Source organism: Pelodiscus sinensis, chromosome 9, assembly GCF_052426305.1.
Source record: "Pelodiscus sinensis isolate ZL-2025 chromosome 9, ASM5242630v1, whole genome shotgun sequence".
Classification (NCBI taxonomy): domain Eukaryota; kingdom Metazoa; phylum Chordata; order Testudines; family Trionychidae; genus Pelodiscus; species Pelodiscus sinensis.
In genome coordinates, this window is record NC_143060.1 from 13,870,084 (window position 1) to 13,893,402 (window position 23,319).

A 23,319-nucleotide genomic window follows, 5' to 3' on the forward strand; every position below is an offset into this window, starting at 1 on the left:
GCCAGATCGGAAGAGGGAAATGAAGCCGCGATTAAAATAATCGCGGCTTCATTTAAATTTAAATGGCTGCCCCGATCTGCCGATCAGCTGTTTGTCGGCAGATCGGGGCAGTCTGGACGCGATGCGCCGACAAAGAAGCCTTTCTTCATCGGCACAGGTAAGCCTCGTGAAACCAGGTTTACCTGTGCTGATGAAGAAAGGCTTCTTTGTCGGCGCATCGCGTCCAGACTGCCCCGATCTGCCGACAAACAGCTGATCGGCAGATCGGGGCAGCTATTTAAATTTAAATGAAGCAGCGATTATTTTAATCGCGGCTTCATTTCCCTCTTCTGATCTGGCTAATCTACATGCCTCCGTCGAAGGAGGCATGTAGTCTAGACACACCCTTAGTGATGTACTGCTAATAGTTACAAACTTTCCCCCCTCAGACTATGATAAACCTAGGTGCTAAATGTATGCACACCCCTGGAAAATGAGAGGGAATCTAGTCATTTGAAACAAAACAGTTTCTTATAACTAAAACCAGTAAACGAGGCAGAAATCAAGAGACATAGCAACTTATATTAAACACTACTTCACCTCCACTAAAATATACACAGGACATTGATGAGCTGGTGTGACCCACACACCTGCTGGGTGTGATGTGCTGTCCCATGTAGTAGCACTAAAACCACTCCAGTGACAGAGAATGAGTATGCTCTACAGCTTTATTTCGTGCACTAAGCTCCAGAAGTCCCAGGTTATGTTCTGCCTGTTGGAGTTACAATGGTGCACTGATTGACTGGAAGAGTGTGTGCATGAGAAAGAGACACAGATATGAAACCCTTACCTTGGCTTAAGGAAATATCCTCTCCGCAGCACTCGGCACCATCTGATGCACCCCAATGGAAGAACTTTGCCCCTCGGAAGTATTTTTATGTGCACCAGGTCAGAGCCAGCTGTATTAAGCCAGACGGTGACTCCATCAGAGGCAGGGAAATCACCTCAAACTAGCTACCAATTTAGAAACACTGTAGATGCTCCCAGGAGCTCCCAACAACACTCACTAGTTCAGCTATTAGTATAGGTCATTTAGTCGTAAAATTCTCACTGTGACTGATTTATACTGCGCTTATCACCAAAGTAAGGGAGATCTGTGTTTGCTTTCTGACCAATACAGAGCTGAGTTGAGGATCAGATACTATGGTGCAGTGCAAAAGCATAAGGTAGAAAAGACTGAACATAGGAGGTTTTCTAAGGTTCAGTAGATCATGTTTCCTTCCTGCTCTAAAATCTGTCTCACCTTATTAACAGTTGTGTTATTCATTGATTTCAAATGAAATCCAAGGATTGTGCATAGTACTAAGCACCCTCAATTCCCATTGAACTTGCAGGATCAGTGCTCTGCATTAGCGGCACTCACTTAATGAAAAGGAGGATCACAGAGTGCAGACCCAAACCAGCACAGCGGCTATTCTACTGTGGACTGATATAACATCCCCAGAATGTAATGGAGGCAGAACTGTCCCACAGAAAGGGTGGCAGTCTGGGAAGCAAGAGATCTGGATTCTACTTCCTACTTTGCCAGTAACTTGCTGTGTGGCCTTGAGCACATCATTTTGGACATGCTGAACCACCTGGGGCCTGATTTTCGGAGGGCTGAGTCAAGTGAACTCAAAAAAGGGAGGCACCCGTAATCACAGAACACTTTTTGTTATTTGGTCTCTACCTCAGTTTCTCCGTTTGTGAAACAGAGACAGTAATACTTGGCCACTTCTGCACACTGCTCAGAGATCTGTGGCTAAGAGTTAAAATAGTTAATGTATCATCTACTGGCTGTTGGAGGAGATCTTAGAGAAGCAGAAGTGTGAGCCTGGAGGCAGTTGTGCCGCAGGACGTGGTGCCGACGTCGGCTGCTCAGAAGGAGAGCGATCGCTCAGTTAGTTTGGGTTTGGAAAAGTCAGTCTTTATTGTCTCAAACAGCATCTTTACCAGCTCCGTATTCCCTCTGGTGACCATGGCTTTGGAGAGCGCGATCACCTCTGTCGTGTGACTGCGACATACCAGCCTCAGCTCCTGGCGGACACGCTGCTTTGGGTATTTCTCCTCAGCCTTCTTTACCCACAATTCCACTTCCTGCATCAGCATCTCGGCATTCACTCTCCCGTGGCTGAACTGCATCAGGAGGGTCTCCATTAAGCAGCGGAAGCTCTCTGTGTAGGTGGAGCCCACATCGTCTAGCTCTATGGCTCGCTTGAAGCACCCAATGGCATTGGACTCCTCGTTTTTAAGCCGCAGGCATTTGCCCCTCACCAGCTGTATCTCCGGTAGCATATCTCCCAGGTCAAACTCCATGGCTTTCGCAAAGAACTCCAAGGCCCTGTCCAGCGCAGCCTCATCCACTGGGAATAGTTCCTGCATGGCATCCACACCCATGTAATAGCAGACCTAAAAGGACATCATGATAAATAACTACTGAGTCATAGCCATGGGGTACAGGGAAACTGCAGAGCCTTTTACTACTGCCTGAGAGGACTGCACTATGCTGAGGTAACATCTGTTAGCTGAATCCACCAGGGGACTTTGCAAAGTGGCCGCATCTTAGTCAAGGCTTTGGGCCAGTCTGTGTACATTATACACAACTACCATCGGAGCTCTCCACTTCACTCCTCTCCACCTCCAACCCGACACTGGCTCTTAGGGCGTGTCTACACATCAAAAGCTGTGCACAGGCCAGCCTGCCCACGCTACCATGAATCCAGGTGGCGTTGGTAACAGCAGCAGAAGACAATATATTGCGGGCTTCAAAACAGGTAGAGACAGGTAGCAGGGACCCTGAGTATATCTCAACTTGCTAGCCCACCCAGGACCCACGCTGTGCTGTCTTCACTGCGTTGTTGCCCATGCTAATTGGATTAAAGCTATGTCAGGTAGGCAAGCCCTGGTCCAGCTTTTCCTATGTAGACATACCGTAAGAGCCAGGGCTGATTCAGTGTTTCTACGTTTTGCTGGCAGAGCCGCCAACAGGTGGGTGGGGGAGGGTGCAGTTGCTCTGGAGCCTAGTGATTTAAAGGGACCTGGGACTCCAAGCCCTTTAAAATCGTCACTGGAGCCGTGTGTGGTGCGGTGCAGGTGGCACAAAGGGCTGGCTACCCCTAGCTATGCCCCTTCTGCCCAAGGCACTGCGCCTTCCAGGGGCCTCCCCAGAGCTGAGCCTCCCCCACATTGCCCAGGGCTCAGCAAAGTCTGTTGCCAACCCAGTCTATTGGTTTTCTTGTTTCTTTAAGTAGCAAATGTAAATAAAAACATAAAGACATGAAAAAAGCAGCAGCAGATCTCACTGGGAGAGAGCATCTGTGTATTTACTCACATGGCCCATGTCCAGGTATGTCTTCAAGCATGGGCAAACCTTTACAACCCTTTCCAGGTCTTCTTTAGCACGGGTGAGATGTTTCCTGTCTGGCATGCCTCCCAAACCCATCTTTGCACGGTCCAGATCTCGCAGATAGAGCTTAATGTGGATCTAAAGACAGGAGGATGCTCATTCTGGCATGCATTCCATTTCTATGTAACCTCCCTCCCCCCCAGCACACTACATGGGGCTAGTTCATGCTTGTAGGGCCATTTAACACATACAGTACTAAATATATTCACATGAATACAAAATGGAACCCCTCTGGCCAAACCCCCAGTTGGGATTCATCAGTGTAATTCTACTGCGAGCTAAGTTACATCAGCTAAGGCACTTTCTAACTTGTCCGTCACCCAAGCATCTGAGCTGAGAACAACATATTTCCATCCCCCACCCCCAGAGATGTGTTCACCCATTACTGGAATCCCCTTTCACAGTCACGAGGACGTAAATACCAATTGGTCTAATGACACTATTGTAAGAATTGGGGAGCACTACGTGCTCCTGTGAAGGTGCATCAGTGCACCTCACTAGTGACCCCAGGAGTTTTACTTGAGTGAGAACTGCAGAATCAAGCCCTTTGTTTTATATTGTTTTGCAGTCTTCTGACACTGAGTTGGGGGCACGGGAACAATTTGTATAGTTGGGGTGCTGAAAGCCACTGAACCAAACTCTAATCCAGGTGTAGAAAGGAAACCACTTCAAGCCAAGGGGCGCTGCAGCACCCTAGTTCCAGCACCCATGCGCTGAGTCTATTTAAGACACAGTCTGGCTTCCAGAAACCGCCCTAATGATGCATTTGTTTTGGCTTCAGACCTGCAGGCAGCTGAACTTCAAAGGAAATTAGAAACCAACTTTGACGGGCAGGTCTAGCCACGTACTAAAGAGACCCCAGGCCAGTCTGAACATTCCGTTAGTGCCATGTATGTTACATGGCCCCTACAAGCGTGAATGTACCCCCATATTTCTTGTCTTAAAAAATAAATAGTGAGAATTAATTTTGGGTTTATTTAAAAACCTACCAACCAGGCACCATTTGAGAATCTCGTTGCTACTGGTATAATAGGAAGTACCCAGTAACAACACTCTCAGCTATCTGAGATAGGAATCATCAACACCAATGGGGACACCCGTGTACAGACAAGTAGAAGGTAACACTTTCAAAAGATCCTAAGGGATTTAGGAGCCTATGTCTCATTCAAAGTTAATAGGAGTTCGGCTCCCAACATTAGACTTAGGTACCTAAGTCACTTAATAATGTTTGAAAATTGTACCCCAGGTGACTAACACACAAACCATCTGCGATGGAGCCAGAATTGTCCAGGTTGGCTCCTTAACTATGAGACCATCCTTTCTCCTCAGCTTATTTTCCCTTTGGGTGACTGCTTGGAATGCCACATAACACAGCCCAGAGCAAGGATAGATCCTTTTCTAGTGCTTAGCTTTGGCTGTAGGGAATCCCAAGTAGAGTCCCACTGGCACAGACAGAGCCATTTCCAGGAGTCATCCCTGTGAAAGTCTCCTCACATCACAAAGAGGAGTTTGCCTGCTGAGTACAAGATCAGGCCTTGTGAGCCCCATTTTTCAAGAGAAATCTCCACTAGGGCCCTGTGTCCTGGGTGACTCAGCTGGCAAGTTGCTGAGGCATGAAGATGCTTATACAAATGATGCCTCCTATCCAGGATGCCTCCTATTCATCAGTAGCACGGAGAGGCTGTGGATCTTAGCAAATGTCCTCTCCCCGCTGGCTGACTGCACTTGGCTGGCAGGGCTTGAAAAGCACATCAGTGACTTTACACAGATTCTGCATTTTGGAAGCTCATAGATCCTCTGTCAACTAAAGCCCTTAATGAAAACACACAGAGTCAGGCTGGCTTCTGGAAGACAAGCTACGTACCTTGGCCCGTGTGCAGTAGGCCTGCCAGTTGAGTTCTGGATCTTGTAAGACGTCCAGCGCCATGTTGCAGATTCCCAGAGCCATTTCTTGCTTGCCCAGGAAGTGGAAAATTTTGGCCAGTCGGTTTAGTATGGGAGGATTGTCTTTAGCTATTTCTATTGCCTTTTGAAATCAGGAAAGCAAAACATATTTCCATTAGTGAACTGCCCTTTACTGTACTGAGCAAAGGCTCAGAAACATCTCTGGTCCTATGGGACCATTTGTTTAATTCACAGACTGGCTTTTGTGACACACTGATTGTCATTTTTTGTGACCCAGAGGATGAGTCTGAAGCTGCACTCACAACGGTGTGGTACTTTTAAATATGGCGATTCCTATACTCTGTTCTACTATTGTCTTCAGAACTTGGCATCCACATGCCGTCAACAGACATGGTTGCCTCGACTTCTCAGTCAACCTAGCCAGCAAGCTGAAGAAGGAAAAGCCAGTCATTTCTCAGAAATATTTAGGAGCAGATTCTGATACCCTATCTCCCTGAATAGCACTCCTCTCTGGGCATGATCCAGCCCCATAAAAAAAACATGGAATCACTGCTAATGACAATCTTGCAGCCCACTGAGATGAAGGAGAGCCACTCACAAAGCCTGCTCACTAGACTAGGTTGCCCATTGCTGGTTTTGTTACCAGGAAGAATCATGGGGGTGGGAGATGGCTGTTCCTCCTTACAGTGGGTAGCTGGTAACAAAACCAGCAATGGGCAACCTAGTCTAGTGAGTAGGCTATGTGAGTGGCCTCCTTCATCTCAGTGGGCCGCAAGATTGTCAGAACCAACATGGTCTCCCAGGCTAGGGTAGTTTTGCTAAGTGCGCTTGTGTACCTAGAATTCATGGGGTGTGTCATTGAACTGTAGCAGTGATTTGATTGGATTCAGAAGGAACACACAGCTCTCACAGTCAATGTTATGTGCCCTCAGCACGCACCTCATTTCACACGCCCTGGCTTTACATGAGTGTCACTTTAGTAATACTGGTAGGAAGAAAAATACATGCAGATTGAAAGCAGAAGAATCTGGCAACCTTGTGTGTGGGCAGCGGTAAACAAAATGTATCGTGGGCCACGCATAGAACCTTGATGAGTAAGAAGGCTGATTCACAACATCTGTGAATCGGACCCAGTGTCATTTATGCTTGTGTAAGACAGAGATCCTAAGCTCTGCTGGTTTTGCCCTAGATGTACTGCTTGTTCTGGTGTGCCTCTGAGTAGGGGGAGGAAGGCATGAGAATGAAGTGAGGGGGAAGGAGCTGATAAGAAGGGAATGTGGAGGAAAGAGATGGCCATCTGTATGGTTGACAGAGGATGTAGGTGTAAAAGAGTGAGCAAGGGGGACTTCCAAGTCTTCTCCTTACATACTAGCAATGAAGTAAAAAAGCACCTTGCCAAAGCAATCAAGGGGCCCAGTCCCAGAGTAACCACAGTCATGGATCCCCATTGGGGTGGTGGAAAACGTCTCATTCCTTTCCAGCAGCATGCCGAGGTAGCACCATGCCAGAGCTGGGGGATGGAGAACAGATTTCAGAGCAGGTTAGCACGGCAGACACTAACTTTGAAAGCGATCCATCCTGCACAATCGGGCTGAAGGGACATTCCACTATGGAAACAAGAATTCACTGAGTTGCTTTGACCTTTCAAAATCAGGGTATTTTAGTGACTTTAAGTACTCCGGACAAGTGCCCAGAAACCTGGTGTACTTGGTTTATCTACAGCATGATGAGTGAGTTGCCCACACACTGCTCTACCCAGGTACTTCAACCTCACCCCAGATCTTTAATGAGTCAGATGGTAGATCACTTTCCAGGGTCTGTCTGCTCCTGGCTTCTCTGCTGAAATTGCCAATAAGCAGCAATTGTGCTGCTGTTGAAAAAGTTGAGTAGGAACTGGACTGAGACCATTGGTTTATTTCACCCAGGCCACCCAACAACCATTGCATGATAACTTTTAGGCCCCGATTTAGCAAGGTTCTTGAGCATGTGTCTAACTTTATGTATGTGACTAATCCCATTTGCTTCAATTAGACTATTCATGTGCTTAAAATTAGGCACTTGCTTAAGTACCCAGCTGAGTCAGGGCCTTAGTGGCTACCAGAGAAGTCCTCAGCTCTTCTGCACATAAAGACACTTTCATGTATGAGCCTAACCTTCTGCAGGTGGGTTTGAAAAACTTGGTGATTTGCGGTCTCAGCCCCGCTTCTCGTACAGAGTCATGGAGTGTGCCTGGAATCAGTTGTTCTCATACCTCTGTAGTGAGAATTTGAGGACTTGGTCACTTGTCGAAGCAGAACCAGTGTTCTGTTAAAGGCGGGGAGCCGCTTCTGTTCGTCATTACCCTTGTTCATCAGGATCCCATCTAACCTGTAATAAGAGCAGGAGTGGTTTGGTTACTGGATTCTAGTGACACAATCGACTCTGTCAATATGATTGCTTTCCTTAGCAAATTGCTTTGATTGCTCAGGATTACGGTGCACTTCTGCAGTGAATGGGAGTGGCTTACTAGTCACATCTCATGTGTCATACCCAATGTTTCCTCTAATTTTTCCATTCGGTGTGAAATAAATTTTATGTGCACCAAGGCATGTGCATATGTGCACCACCTGTAGGAACACATGCTGCTGGCTGCTGCCAGTTGTGGGCGCTCTGCTAATCAGCTGGGCAGAATTTGAATTTCTCCTGGGTGACTGTCCAAGCACACAGCTTATAGGGAACACTGGCCACACCCTAGAACACTGGCCACACCCTAGAACAGCAGGCAGTTGCTAATGCACTATTATTAATTAGACTTTGCAGTTATATAGCACCTCTCATGCCAGGATCTCAGAGGTGGAAGCTGTTCTCCCTCTTGTTTTACTAGAAACAGAGGCTCAGAGAGGTAGAGCAAGTTGCCCAAGGGGTCAGATTGGCACTCAAGGGCCTGAGTCTCCACTGTGTTGCAATAGTAGAACATAAGACTCGCCAGACTGGACGAGACCACTGTCTATCTAGTCCTGTCTCTGCCAGTGGCCAGCACTGGACACTTCGTGGGAGGAGGCAGATGCGGGTTAGTCTGCCTCACACAAAAGTCTAACCCTAATCCTTGTGATCTGAGTTCCAGTGATGTAAAACCAGTGCAAAGCTGTGGAACCAGGCTCCAGAATAAGTGGGGAGGTTTCCAGAGCTCAGCACAGCGGATGCATGTCGGGTGCTAAACTCTTTTGAAGGGCCAGCAGGCGTGTTGCGTTATTTGGACTTTTACGCGTCTGAGTCCAGTTCTTGGCGTAGCGCATAGGCTGAACAGGTTAATGTGTTGGTGCTGGCTAGCTGCATCTGTCAACCCTGCATCTGAAGGATCCTCTTTGCTCCCTGTTGTCTCCAATTTCACTCCAGATATTTTTTAAGACTGGGATTTCCTGAGGGACTTGGGCAACTATTTCCATGGAATCTAGGTTCCTAACTCGCAGCCTCGTAGCTTTGTTTGCCACCGTAACTTCTCACATGATACCAATATTACAATGGCAAGAAGCCTGGAGTCAGTGTGCAGCTAGTGACACTGGGCCTTTATTACTTCACCGCTGCTTGTACAATAACCTTTGAGCACATCCGTGCTATGCTATCGTCGATCCTTGTCAGCTGATAGCCAGAATAGCACAAAGGTGCCACTCATGAAACCTTTCCAGCTCTTTGCTCTGCTGGTAGTAACTTATCCATAGGGGCGGCGGGTATCACAGGCAGGGGAAGGGCCCGGCCCACACTCTGACCCCAGAACACTTGCTGTAGACATACTGGAAACAGAGTGTTGCTGCCCCCAGGGTCTGCCCTCCCCAGTGCTCTGGGTCTGGGGAGGCTGGAGCCGCGTGTCCTCCTCCTTCCCCAGTGCTCCGGGGCCGGGGAGGCTTCCCTCTTCCTTCCCCGGTGCTCCGGAGCTGGTGAGGCTGGGGCTGCATGGCCTTCTCCCTCCCCCGGTGCTGGGGGGTTGGCTGGGCAGAAGGGGTGAAGTAAGCATGCCTCCCCCAGCCTTACTTTCACCCGCCATCCATGCTTATCCACATTTGGCAGGCTGTGATGGGGGGAGGTAGGAATTGGCCTGAAGCGCTGGCAGTCCAGTGTTACAGGACTTCATGAATTCATGTGTTAAAGTGCCACTGACAGTCGATGCTGTGGCCTGTACAACATGCCTTTTTATTTTGGGTTGTGATGTCTTGGCTTGCATAAGCCAGTGGGCCAGGCCGTGACCAGTGCGTCGAAGAACAATTTCACTGGCAGGATTTCAGAGCCTTCCTTAAGGGCTGACTTTTATTTCTTCAAATCAAGCAGCGCAACACAAATCCAGCTCATAATATCATGCTTGGACCCAGAGTCCCCCACAGGTCTCACCCTCCGCTGGGCTGCTTCTTTGGCCTTTTAATGAAGGTCCAAAGCCCAAAATTCAGCAGCCTGGTGGTTTTAGGATCCAGCTGGATTCTATCCCCTAATCCCTGGCCTCAGAGCCATCACCAGGGAGGCAGATAACTAGGCAGAGGGCTAGGCCCAATTCCCTTAAACGGCCGGTCACCTGATGCCAGGTAGAATGACTTCTGCCCTAGCTATCCATTTACAGGCAGTCCCCGGGTTACATGGATCCGACTTACATCGGATCCCTACTTACAAACGGGGTGAGGCAACCCTGCACTAGCTGCTTCCCCCCAGCAGACCAGGGAGACGCGAAGCTAGTGCCCCCCCCAGCAGACTAGGGAGACGCGGAGCGGCTTTTCTCAGCAGACACTTCAGCTTGAGAATAAAGGACTGAGGGAAGTGAGGTGTGGGAGAATAAAACTGAGCTCTGGAGAAATGTTTGGCTAGAGTTTCCCCTACAATATGTACCAGTTCCGACTTACATACAAATTCAACTTAAGAAGAAACCTACAGTCCCTATCTTGTACGTAACCCGGGGACTGCCTGTATTCCGTGCTCATGGCTATGGTATCTGAGTTTTCTGTGAAGCCTCTTCTCCTACCAAGCAGAAAGAACAAGTCTGATATAGGATAAACTCCGGGCCCCACTGAGGTAACTGGAGTTTTGCCATTGAGCTCAGTGGAACCAGGATTTCTCTCCGAGTCGTTTACACAAGCCCTTCTCTGTCTGTGGAATCTAAAGCAAATGGCCTGTCAGGTTGCAGGCAGCCCTCCCCTCTTCCAATGTAACCTGTCACCGTCTATTTATCATGGCACCCTTGGAGAAAGCGTTTGGTGCTGTTCAGCTCTCTTATTCCAGCTCCACACCAGCCATTCCCTCTTTTACCTGATGTACAGAGTGGCCATAGTAAGGAACCAGCTTCTTTTCTCCTCCGGGGGGATCTGAAATAGGGAAAGGTTTATAGGAGTCATTAACATCTGAAAATCGCCTTCCCGAGTGCACTGGCCTATGAAGCAAGAAGTCCCGAGGCAAGATGAACGTGCACTTTGCCCAGGAAAGCCACATTCAAGACACGGCTTCCTTTATGATTCAGTAGAAGACCCTGGGCCAGATCCTCTGCTGTTTAAATCGGTGCAGCGCCTTTGAAGTCACTAGAGCTCCCTGAGTTTTTAGCAAGGCAAAACCTGACACAAAAGTTCCCTCTTAGACAGAGATGGTGCCTTTCAAAACCTGTTCAACATGCCATGCAAACATCTGCCCTTTCACACCGTCCTTTACGTGCCACAGTGGAGGCTGCACTTTCATCTAGGGATCTAAAACACACATGAGTGAATCCTTGACTCATGGAAGGAGTACCCTACTGAGAGGGGCTGCTATAGACTAGTGTCTTGAGCCAGGAGTCTGCTTGCGACACTGCTAAGGATTTGCTGTGAGACGGGGGCAAATCTCTATGTTTCAGATTCTCTATAGATAAGAGACAAGAACAAAGCGGATCCCTATGGTAGCTGCTCACTGTGTCACTAGCACAGACAGCGGCTTGGCCAGCGCAGGCCCAGCTAGCCAGTGGCATCAGACAAACAAAGCGTCGCCTCCCTGCTCTGAGCTGAGGGTTCAGAGAGGGAGGCGTTGAGGGATTAGTGAGGGTTCACACATCAGTATCGTTGCTACCCCCTGCAGGGATCTGTCTCCACTCGCGTTGTGGAAGGGATGAAGTGCGGATAGAGGGGGGAAGTCGGGATAGTTTGGAGTTCTGTTCGCAGCTCTCGCATGGGCCTTGTGTGTCTCCTTGCTCTGCTCACAGGGACTTATTCACCACGGTGCTGGGCACTGCAGTTATAATGTGCCAGAGCCTTGCACCTTGAGTGGTATTTACACCAGTGAAAAGAGGGTGTGGACACAATCAGAGCACAGGGGCACTGCACTGTGCAGGCTTACACTCATGTGCAGGGGTGCTGCAAAAGTTACCAGGCTGCCTTTTTGTTGGTGTGTGAGGAAAGGACAAACAGGGATAAGAGCCAGGAGATTCTGCAGCCTCCCACCCTGCCTACGTTGACCCCCTGCACCTGCTGAGGCCAAGGCGCTGACTGCTAGGCAGTTCCCTTTGGCAGGATCCTTAGAAATCAAGGCCGTGAGCATTGTGTACGGGCAGCCTGGGGCAGGCAGTGCCTGGCCCTAGGGCCGGTGTGCCAGGGCAGAGCCCTTTCCCCACAGCACCACTGCAGGTTCCGACAGCACCACTGTCATCTCTTGAGTCCAGAGATGTCCCTGGGGCTCCTGAGAGGAGATGGTGGCAGTGGGCAGGTGAGGCCACGGCCTTGCCGCTGCCACCCTCTGCAGCCAGCCCGCTCTGCTAAGAGGTGGTGTAGCAGATGTGCTCGGCTTGTGCACTGGGAAGCTCCAGGGAGCGTTATATCTTCCTACAGCACAATGCTTTTCCCCCTGGGTGCGACGACTGGTGCTTGGGGTACGTCCACACTGCCTTGTACACCTGGGTCTATGGGACCCGGGCTTGTGGTCTTGGCATTTCCAAGGCCATGCATGAGGTCCATGCTGCATTATAAACCTGAGCTTACAATTGCTGGACCCAGCTCTCACAGCTGTGCTAACGCATCCCTGCTGCACTGCACAGACCTACTGATGTGAGTCCGCCGCCTGACCTGCAGCCACGCTGCAAAATAACAGAGCTCAGACTCCAGTCACAGTGGGATTCAAGCCCTGACCTACTCCACCAAGAAGGTCCTACGACCTGGGTCCTGGGAGCTTGCTGCCCTGAGTCCGACAGATGTGCGTGTGGAGAGAATTGGGGTTTGGCTGAAACCTGAGTCGGAGCTCCAGCTTAGCATGCAGGATAGACAGACCCTAGTAGAGCTGACCTGAATGTAAACATCTCCTGGCACGGGCTTGTAACAACAGGAGTTTGCCCTGTGGATGGCCATTGACCAGCATTCCTCACCCCAGCTGTTGTGCAACATGCCCTATTCTAGCCACCTACCTGGCTGCTACCGCTTCCCCCCAGAGGTGGCTGCCTTTCATTCACAGAGGTGGTTTCTGCAGCACTCCTCCTTCAGCCCCCGCTGATGCCAACGTAGAGGCAAATCCATGCAGCCTGCCTGGAAGTGGTGCTCAGCACCTGTAACTTCCTTGATTTCCCTGGGACTTGTGGCTACTCAGCACCTGTGAAGATCTGAGAAGCATGTGGTGTTTCTCTGTGGCTGAAAGTGACCGATTACTGGAGGGAGGGAACCTGCACTCCTAGCTCATTAGAAGAACTGAAAACAATTGCAAAGGCTATTCCTCCTGCCTGGCTGAAGCTGAACCAAGCACCGCTGCTGGGACGTTGCCCATGATCTGTTGAAAATGAACCAACTTTGTGATCTATATTCCCATCTGGTGGCTCTGTTTGCATTTAACTGTAATGGGTTGTAGGCAAAGTGCTAATTGCTATTCCCTTTGGACCTGGCAGCGGAGCAGACTTTGCAGGTTAATGGGCTTGGAAAGCAGGGCTGGATTGTTTAGAAGGTATTTGGTTTAAGTTCCTTGCGGGATTTCATTTTTTTATCTGCGCACATGAATAAAATAAACCTGCACCTTCAACAGCAGGGCAAGATCATGATGTAGAAGGAAGCAGCCAGCACTAAATGAGAGAGGAATCAGACACGGCGTTTTGATGCCTTACTTTTTTGGATGCCCAGCTTGAGACATGCCTAAAGAGACATGCCTGCAGAAAGTGCTTAGCACTCAGCCCTCAGGAAGAGACGCCCATTGAAAGTGGCTCAAGTTGGGTGTCTCCAAATTAGAACGGTGCAGAGAAAGGGTGCTCTGTTCCATAGAGGACTCAGATGTTTCATTTTGGAACAAAACCCATCATATTTGAAAATCTCCAAGAGAAAGACCAGAATGCAGGGGGGGGGGGAGGCTTTCTATCCAGTGGGCAGGCTACGAGCCAAGGACTCTGGAAGTTCTGGCTGCTGAGGAGCCTTGAGCTGGTGGTTTGAAGCTCCTGGCTCTTGGGCAGCCCACCTGGAGATGTAAGTTCGGGAGCCCCAGCTGAACACAGCTTGTGAATCACAGTTCCCAGACTCTTCACCAGGAAGGCTGCCTGAGAGCTTAGTTGAGCCTGCAAACCCAGGCCTCCCTGGTGGGCTGCAGAAGGCTGCATGGGTGAGCTGGCAGGAAATCTAAAGCTGCATGGCTGGGACCCACCAGATCTCAGTGAAGAGGGAGCCATCGCCGGGAAACGTTTCCATGTTGACCAGTTGGCATTCTCAGATAAGCGTTCCACAGGGGGACGTCTGACCGGCTTACCCAGAATCACTTGTCACTCCTACCATGTCTGGCTACCTTCTCTGGTGCCAGGTTGTGCCTGGCTTTCGGTGGGAGAGCAACAATGCCTGCCCCATTGTGCTCTCCAAAGTGTAAGTTTGATACCCACCATCTGGACCAATGCCCCCGGAACTGAACAGGGATCTCCAGAGTTCAAAAGCAGACGCAGCTACAAACTTGAGCTAAGCCCAGCCTCTGTGGGGGAAGCCGAGACAGACTTACACCCAGCGCTGTGCAGAACACACAGCCTGCACAAGACTGGCTCTCCTGGCTCCAGAGGGGCAGGTCTCCACTCCCTTGTGCAGCAGAGCAGACAGCGCATCCTGTAACAGAGCGAGGCCTGTGCTGACCCGGATCTCTGGGAGGCAGCGACCTTGCCTGAACAATGGCTCTTGGCGCTCCCATTGAATCCGATGTCTCCACCACCTAGTGCAGGGCTGGGGCATAAAGTCACATCTCAGCTTTTGCCAAGCTCTCCAGCCGGGGAATCAGATTTGCCATTCAAATCCCTTGTTTTTAAATGGAAACCTGTGCCTTTCCCCACTGTGTCAGAGATATTCCGTTGGGGCCGCTCCCTGGGGTGGGGGTGGGGGTGGGGGTGGGTGTGGGGGGGGGGGGGGGAAACACCTGTAGGCAGTTTACAAAAAACAGCAAAGTACCCACAGGCATTTTCCCCAAGGCTGCAAGGCTTTAGTTTCTCAATACAATTCCACTTAGCCCTCCAGCAGATAAGATCTGCCTTACATTATTGCAGTGAATGCTGCTGGACTAGATTTACGAAGAGCCCCTCAGAATTCTACGGCTCCAACATTTTTGCAGCTGTCAACATTGTAAATACCCCTCCCCTCCTAATTGCTAAGGCTGGTGGCCCACAAGGGAATGGTTTGAGTAATCCATAGATTAGCTGAGAGAAGTCAGTTGTTTTGCATATTCACACCCTTTCTTCTAGGCAATGCTCTTGCCCAGTTAACAGAGTGGCTGGCAGGGACAGGTACATAAACCACATGGTTTGGATAAAAGGATCAGCAGTGCCAGTGTCTGCAGGTGATGGCTGGTGGCATCACTGTCCTGAAATCAATGGAAGGATGTTGCTTGACATCAGAGGAGAGTCTGGCCCTTAGGCTGCATCTAGAATACTTGCACAAAAGGGCTTATCCCTGAGCAGGAGCATTGGAGTATTTGTGCAAGAACCATTGATTTTGTACAGTACAAAGTCAGTGCTCTTGCACAAATACTCACGACCATTGTAGACAGGCGGCAAGTGCTTTTGCGCAAAATCTTGCCAGTGTAGACGCAGCCTTTGTGTTTACTAGACAATCAGGATTGGCCCACAACATTTTGGCACTTGAGGCGGGGAGCTCAATTGACGCCTCCATGCCCCCTCGCTTGGGCCCAAACTTTGAAAGGTCTCAATTCCGTCTTCTTCCTGTTCTGCTCCTCTCATGGTACTGCTCTGCTACCTACATATGCACCAGCAGCAGACAAATTTTCTACACTCTGGGTCCTAATGGTGCCCCCTCTCCCCCCATACCCAGTCTGGCACCTGAGGCGGCCTCATGGTAGGGCCAGCCCTGAAGACAATAATAACTTCATTCATCTGAAGAAGTGGGCTGTGCCCACGAAAGCTCATGATACCATCTACATGTTTTGTTAGTCGATAAAGTGCTACCAGACTATCTGTTGTTTTTTAAGTTTATCCTGTACGGACTAACTCGGCTACTCCCTGAAGCTTTTGAACAAGACAATAATGTTAGTGGAATCACTGAGCTGGGAGAAAGCTCACACCTATCTGAGAATTGCTACTTCACTCTGCCCGGCTGCAGACTTGGCACCGGCGAGGCTCCCTCTACACCTCACATGTTGCTGTGTTATAACACACTAGTGCCCCACTCATTCTAGAGCATGGTTTGGTCTGGTCTGTGTGGATGGGACCAGAGGGCTGGAATAAGTTTTATCATGGGGTGGTAGTGCTGTGAGCCGTTGAACCACACCGTAAATCCTGTGTAGAATGGAAAACACTTCAAATCAGGGGGTGCTATAGCACCCCCGCCCTCCACCAGTTCCTGCATTTTTGGATGGGACCAAACCTCGTTAAGGACCATGTTACTAAGCAGAGTTTCGGGCTCTACCATCCACAGAGGCAAGGCCAAGCTACATTTTTCACCCAGTCAGGTGTGTCCTCAGCCAATACACTGTGGAGTGGAGTCGGACACACTCCAGCAGCCTAGCATAGGGGAGACCAAAGCACATCTGTGCAGCCTGTCAACCAGCATTGACCACTGTGATCCATCACGGGTTCTGCGGCCAGACCATGTTCTGACAGGACGAAGGTGTTCGTGGTGGGGTTAAATCAGAGCTCACACGAGCCAGGCTGCTGTCATGTTCACTGAGCACTTGGGGTTGGTCGTATTGCAGAGAAGGTGCAGCATTTGGAGTGCTTCCATGCGGACCGCAGCTCCGGCGGCTGGAATCACCATTCGGGAAGAGGAGGCAGCGGAACACGGCCCGTTGCATAACCAGCCCGTGCTGGGAACCTGAGAGCCATTTCTATGGCTCAGAGGTGGTCGCTATTTTGGCAGAAGCAGCTCTGCTGTGGACATTATTAGCACTGGCTCCCCCGGGAGTTCGGTTGGCGTAACCGGTCCGCATCGCGCAGGAGCATGGATTTTCCAACCGTCATTAATGCGACGGAGGTTGCTAGTGTAGTTTAAAAGCCGCTGAACGTGGGGACCATTTAGCTTCCCATCCCAATACAAACCCACCAGCTGGGTCCCAGCTACTTTGGCCACAGCTGAGATCAAGGCCCACGTGCTACTCACTGGACCAGATCTCCAGGCTAGAGCGACGTCTCTAACAAGGTGGCTGGGTATGAATTCACCCCTGCTTGACTGACCCTAGAGAAATACCCTGTGGGCTAAAAGAGCATCCCCGGAATCGGCCTGGGGTTTTGGTGATGGGCTGGAACCTTTCATATCTATCACTGACCCGAGACAAGAGTGTCTGAAAAGTGCTACCATCTGATGGTTTTTTGACAGTGTCTGGGCCTGCTCCGTGGAGGAGCCAAGGGTTGTTTATCGGGTGTCTTTCGGTCTTGTCACAAGGAACATCGCTATGGCATGTCTACACTGTCAAGGGCCTCAGGAAAACAGGGCTAAGAGCTGTAATGAAGACAGGTCTGTCCCATGTATGTGGGTCAGACACCTGCCCAGCAAGCCCAAGGCTTTCATGGGTGCAGCATAACCCCAGTCGGTGTTTGATGATGTTACACATGGCTTCGGAGAGCCAGACAGCTCCTGTCTACTCTGCAGTGTTTAGTTGTGATGTCCCTGGATGTGGGGATAACTGTACTGTCCGTGAGTCCCTGGCCTACAACAGCAGCACAGGCAGACCTAAGAGTCAGCCTGTCATCATAGTCACACCGAGCAGTCCTGCCTCACTAACCCCCTCCTTTGTGCAGAACTGGGACTGTGCAAAGTGTTAGGCCAGCTTGCAGAATTTTAAAGAGCCTCTGATTCCCTCCAGTAGCACTGCCTGTCCACTCTGGCTTCAGGCTAGCTGCTGCCTCAGTTTCCCCTTCTCAGGCCCTTTGTAACTCCAGCATAGGCTTTCGTGTGTGCTGTTACCACCCTTCTCAGAGTCTGGATACCCAAGATTTCCCCCAGCCTTCCTAGAAGGCTCCCAACCCTTGGTTCAAGCAGGGGTCCTATGCTAGCCTCTCCTGAGCCTTTTGTCTGGGAGACTCCCTCTCCAGCCACCCTCCTGACTGGCTGCGGCTTCCTGCTAGCTTGCACTGCCTGCCCTCTGCCTGGGCCCTAAGGAGAGTCTCTGAGCTGCTCACACTGCTTTTCCGTGCTTCCCTGTGCTCCATCTAGCAGCAGCAGGTTCCAGGGCTTCCTATCTAAAGCCTCCCCTGTGATTCTTTGCAGGCTCCTCTCATCTCCACTGCAGAAGGCCTGTTTCTAGCCACACATCCTGCCTGCCCTGTGGCACTGCTGATTTTCTCTACCTGGGGAGACAAGTTAAGTGGTTACTGGGGAGGCTGGTCATCCTGGTGATAGCCTGTGAAAGCCTGGCGCCCACCTAATCAAAATGAAAAACAAACCTTCAACCAAACGTTCTGCTAGCTTTCATCTTCCTGAAACAACAGCGCACCCTAGAAGCGGAGGCCTAGAGAATGGCATGGTGTACAGTCCCTTGCTAGACATTTTCATCTGTTTCTCTATCTTGGAGCTTTCTAGCTGGACCTTCACTGCAATGTTGCTAACTCTTGTGATTATTTTTTTTAAAGTCTTAGCTTCTGGCGCGATGTGATTCTACGAGAATCTCAACTTGCATTTAACAGGTAAAGCGAGTTTCTAGCCCTCAGGGTTGCAGAGAAAAGGTTGAAAATGGCCCCGGAGTGCAGCCTGAAGGCTTAGGAAACCCAAGGCAAAGAAAAGGAATCCCAGAGCAATGAGCTGTAATCATCACATGATTTGCTAAACAGATCTCAGGATTTTCTGGGCCTGCCTCATGATTTTTGAATGTTTGGGGTGCTTTTCAGTGGTGGTGTAGCCATGTTAGTTCCAGGATATTAGAGAGACAAGATGGGCGAGCCAATCTCTTTTATTGGGCCAACTTCTCTAGGTGAAAGAAACAAGCTTTCAAGCTTACACACATCTGAAGAAGAACTATGTGCAAGTTCAAAAGCTTTTCTCTTTCACAACAGAAGCTGGCCCCAGACAAGTTATTACCTCACTCACCACAATTCCAGATAATACATGTTTGCTGTCAAGAATTTAAAGGAATGAACTGAGGGCTAGCACTCCTGAGCATCTGGAGAGCACCTTCTAGCGGAAGCACTCAAAGCCCTTTACAAACACACCTGGGAGAAGTCCTTGCACTTGACACAAAGCCTTGAGCTGAATGGCTTAGGGAAGGACATTTTCTGCAGCTTTGCCAATGGAACACAGCGTCTTGAAGCAAATTCAGCATGTGAGCTACTCTGATGCCTTAGAGGCTGCACACCGCGCGGTTCTTATGCTAGCGATAAACAAAGCCACCTCTCGACCCAGAATACAGCTGAAGTGAGCATACCAGACACCAGCCTTTGAGGAGCTCTCCAAGGGCAGCCACATGCTGCGTGTGCACAAGGGCGTGCCTTTGTTTGAACAGCTAGAGAAGATAAGACTGGAAGTGCAAAGCACCATTGATCCTGCTCTTGTAAGGCCAGAATAATTGAAAATGCACTTTCCACCATCCGAATCCAGCCATAGGAGCGAGAACTTGGGCTCTCGACCTAGCGCCCTGGGTTCTGGCTGCCTCCACACATGCTGTGGGCTCTGCTGCCAGCCCCACACCCAGAACCCAGGGCTCTGCCCCCAGCTCTGCATGCTGGGGGACTCTGCTGCCAGCCCTGTGCCCTAGGTCTCAGCCGCTGCCCTGCATGCCAGGGATTTGGTCCTGGCTTCACCTGGGGGAGGGAGAACGACAGGGTAAGGGGGGATTGTCTGGACCCCTACTCTTAAAAAGTTCCCACGCCATTGCATCCAGCTACAGAATCGAGTTGCCTTTCTGGGGGATGATCTACAGGATCAACAGTTTGAAGTGACACAACACGAAGGTGGGTGGAACACAAAGACAGGAGCCATTCCCAGGACTCTGGCAGGACTCTGCTCCCTCGGGCTCTTGCTTGTCTGTGCTGTCATACCCGAGCTCAGCTATTAGCTGGGAAATTAGTTCCTGCTCTAGCTTCCTGCTGCTTAATGAACCCGCGAGGGAGCTGCTCTGCTCCAAGGGTAGAAGCCCTACAGAGACACGTGGGAAGCGCGCCCGTGACACCAAACAGCAGCCAGTGCGCAGGTAGGAGCCGGGACTGACCTGCTGCGCATAAGCAAGAGCCTTGTCATAGAGCGTGAGGCCGGCGGTCAGTTTCTCCATTCGGTCTTCCTCCTCCAGGAGGCCAATGTCGAAGACGTAAGCGTAGCCCTGCTCTGCAAGGCAGCGGGCTGCTCGGAGCCTGGCATCCCCCTGGGACTCCTCTTCTGAACCCAGGCCCATTAAATGGGCTAGTCTCTTGGTGCAGTCGGCCTCTTCCTGTTCGCTGTCCAGCCGGTCGTACACACAGGCCAGGTTGGCCCAGGCATTGAGGTTGTCAGGGGCCTCCTGGGAGATACTCAGGAAGATCTCCTTGGCTTGCTCTAGCTCCTCCAGGTGGAAGGAGAAGACCCCGAGCAGGTTCCTGATGGCGAATTGCTGGGGGCCAGACTCGAGTTCTAGTTCATACATCAGGCTGTCTCGCTTAAGCTTCATGTCCCTGCCTCTGAAATTCACTGGGGAATGAGGCTCGAAATTCAGGTTCATCTCCAGGTGGAAGTGACCAGGGATATAGTCCATCTCATCAATGAGTGTGTCAATATCCACCTCGGCTGCCTCCGTGTTCTCCATGGGGACTTGCTGGGTATAGCCCCACGCTGCCGCTGTGTCTCCTAGTCCCAGGCTTTCCTTCCTCCTCACTCTGTTTGCCTCTCTCAAACCTGTAATTCTAGTTTAGCTGATTCACATGCAGCTGGGAGGAGTCCTGAATGGGAGAGGCCCGGAGAGACGCCTGTCATTCTCCCCGTGCCCGCTTGGCCAGGACTGTTAGCGAATCCAGAGTCTGAAACAGAAAAGTCTGCTGGGTCCATTCTTGCCTGGACAGGAGCAGGGGCAGGCCGGGGTAGGGCTGGACTGCTCCTCACAGTGCACGCTGCAGTGATCAGTCCCATTTCCCTTCTTTGGTTTGACCTGTTGATAGACCTGTTACCCAGGAACTTATCTAACTATTTTTTGAACCCTGTTAAAGTCCTGGCCTTCACATCATGTGGCAAGGAGTTCCACAGATCAACTGTATTGTGTATACTTTGTGACGTAGTGGGGGTACCTGGCTGGTTTCTATGCTGCTGGCTCTGGGGTAACCCCCACTGGCTGCCGTGGGTACCACGACCCAGCAAAACAGGATGAGTCACTATGCAAACCGGTATGGCCAGACACCCCCCCATGGAGAGGAACAAAGGAAGGTGGAATGCTGCCCTGGCTGGGGGGGCAGGGCTGGAAGAGAGTTAGTTGGTGGCTGGCTGAGAGCATGGAGGAGACAGCCTAGGGAAAGGGGCTGGAGTTTAGGGGCCCAGTCTCCCCCATCTCAAGGGGACCTGAGGCATCCTAGCCCAGCTCTGTGACCAGATGACATCTGTGCTGTGCTGTATCCTGGAGAGGCAATAAACTTCCTCTATTCCACCGGCTGGTGCAGTCTTTTTGTGCCATTTCGGGGTGCAGGAGACGGGGGACCCCCAACGCGCCGTCACACTGGTGTCAGGAGTGGGATGCACTGCACCCCATGGATGGAGCTTCCAGCGGTGAGCGACAAGGCGCCGTAGAAGCAAGAGCCCTGGAGCCAGGCATGCTGGAGACAGAGCGAAGTGGTTCCTGGGAATTGTGGGGTGCTGCAGCATTAGACTGGTGAGTCTGCACCGAGGGGACCAGCGGGCAGATGGCCTACACCCGACTCTTGAAGGCAGAGCTGGTGGGGCTGTGCAGAGAGAGGGTCTTGCCTGTGCGGAAAGCAGCCAAGGCCCAGCTGATTGCCCAGCTGGAAGAGAATGACCAGCCACGGGGCCAGGACCTTGTCCCCAGGGGGAGCAGCCAGACCCCCCCTGAGAGTGTGTCAGGCTCAGAGAGGGGGAGGAGCGCTGGAACCCACCGGAGAGATGAGACAGCGTCTCCCGGGAGGCCTGCAAGCTGTAGCCCATCTAGGGCAGGGGCCAGCCCAGTGGAGCTGCGGCGGCTGGAGATCCAGCTGCGGATCAAGGAATTGGAAGCAGAGGACCGAGAGAGGGACCGCCGGGACCAAGAGAAGGAGTGCCAAGATCGAGAAAGGGACCTCCAGGACCGAGAGAGGCAGCGACAGCATGAGCTGGCCATGGCAGAGCGGAGAACCGGCGGGGCACCGGCTGCGCCAAGTGCCGATGGGCCCTAGGGTCCCAGGACTGCCAGATGCTTGGAGAGGCTCGTGGTGGCCCAATTGAAGGACATGGGCAACATAGACGGGTTCCTCAGTGCCTTTGAGAGGGCCTGTGAACTGCAACGGGTCCCCCCAGCTGACTGGCTGCAGGAGCTCATCCCCGCACTGAACCAGGAGGCGGCCGGAGTGCTCAGTCAGCTGGAGGACCTACAGCCAGGGGATTACAACCGAGTCAAGGAGGCCCTGCTGCACAAGTTCGAGCTGACCCCCGAGATGTACAGGAAGAAGTTCCGGGGGATGCAGAAGGAGCCACGGGAGACCTATGTGGACCTGGCCTCCCGCCTGTCGCAGTACGGCCGCAAGTGGGTGTCTGGAGTCGGAGCCCAGACCGCAGAGGAGCTGCTCAAGCTGGTCCTGATGGAGCAGTTCTATGAAGCGTGCCCACCCAAACTGAGGCTGTGGCTCAAGGACCGGAGACCAGAGAACCCCCAGGAGGCCGGGAGGCTGGCGGATGAGTTCATGGAGAGCCGGTCCGGGTGTGAACGGGAGTCCCGGAGAGAAAGGGAATCGCGCAGAGACTGGATCTCGGCTGAGCGACGAAGGGAGTCAACTCCAAGGCAAGCCCAAGGAACAGGTCGTCTGTGCCCCAGAGAACCAGCCAGGGCCTGGACAGAGTCAGCCCAAAGCCTAACTTGCCATTGCTGTGGGCAAAAAGGCCACAAGAGGGCTCAGTGCACCAGGTCCCAGGACCGGGGACTTTCCAGGGTTAACTGGCTGGGGCGGGAGGAAGGGCAGGCTGCCCCAGAGGCAGGGGCTGGCAGGCAAACCTCAGCTCAGAGAGAGGGGAAGGATGCTCAGTGCACCTCCCCTGGGAGGTCTGATTCTCAGGAGGCGGATTTCTCCGTGTACCGGGTGGGGGCAGGACGGCCCCTGCGGAGTGAGTGCCTCATACCCCTGGAGGTGGATGGTAGGAAGGTGACGGGCTTCTGGGACACGGGGGCGGAGGTGACTCTGGCCCGATCCGACATAGTGGCCCCAGAACGGATACTACCCCACACGCAGCTGACCCTGAAGGGCATAGATGGGTCCCCGTTTAAGGTGCCTGTAGCCCGGGTGCATCTGAAATGGGGGGCGAAGGAAGGCCTCAAGGAAGTGGGGGTGCACCCGCACTTGCCCACCGAGGTGCTGATGGGGAATGACCTAGAGGAGTGGCCCCATGAATCCCAGCGGGCTCTAGTCACTACCCGGAGCCAGAGCCAGCAGGGGGCTGACAACGTGGGTCCAGGGAAGGACTCCTGGCAGCGTCCTC

At 51.7% G+C, this 23,319-nt stretch overlaps 1 protein-coding gene across 1 annotated transcript; it reads right to left on the reverse strand.

Annotated features, from left to right (window-relative positions):
* Positions 1-541: 541 nt before the first annotated feature.
* Positions 542-20,689, reverse strand: TTC22 (tetratricopeptide repeat domain 22). Its single transcript, XM_006133483.5, has 7 exons — positions 19,892-20,689; positions 10,595-10,650; positions 7,581-7,696; positions 6,721-6,839; positions 5,289-5,450; positions 3,350-3,502; positions 542-2,427 (listed from the first exon to the last, which is right to left on the reverse strand). Exons 1-7 carry the CDS (start codon positions 20,456-20,458, stop codon positions 1,897-1,899), a joined length of 1,704 nt encoding a protein of 567 aa, XP_006133545.3. The 5' UTR covers positions 20,459-20,689; the 3' UTR covers positions 542-1,896.
* Positions 20,690-23,319: the final 2,630 nt, after the last annotated feature.

What these genes read in the sequence shown, in the direction of transcription:
- TTC22 (XM_006133483.5), bottom strand. Translation starts at nt 20,458, where the DNA reads ATGGAGAACACGGAGGCAGCCGAGGTGGATATTGACACACTCATTGAT. An exon ending in CTCTTGCTTATGCGCAGCAG is followed by an intron (nt 10,651 to 19,891) that starts GTCAGTCCCGGC and finishes TCCCTATTTCAG; the next exon opens with ATCCCCCCGGAGGAGAAAAG. An exon ending in CTCAAATTCTCACTACAGAG is followed by an intron (nt 6,840 to 7,580) that starts GTATGAGAACAA and finishes TCCATCCCCCAG; the next exon opens with CTCTGGCATGGTGCTACCTC.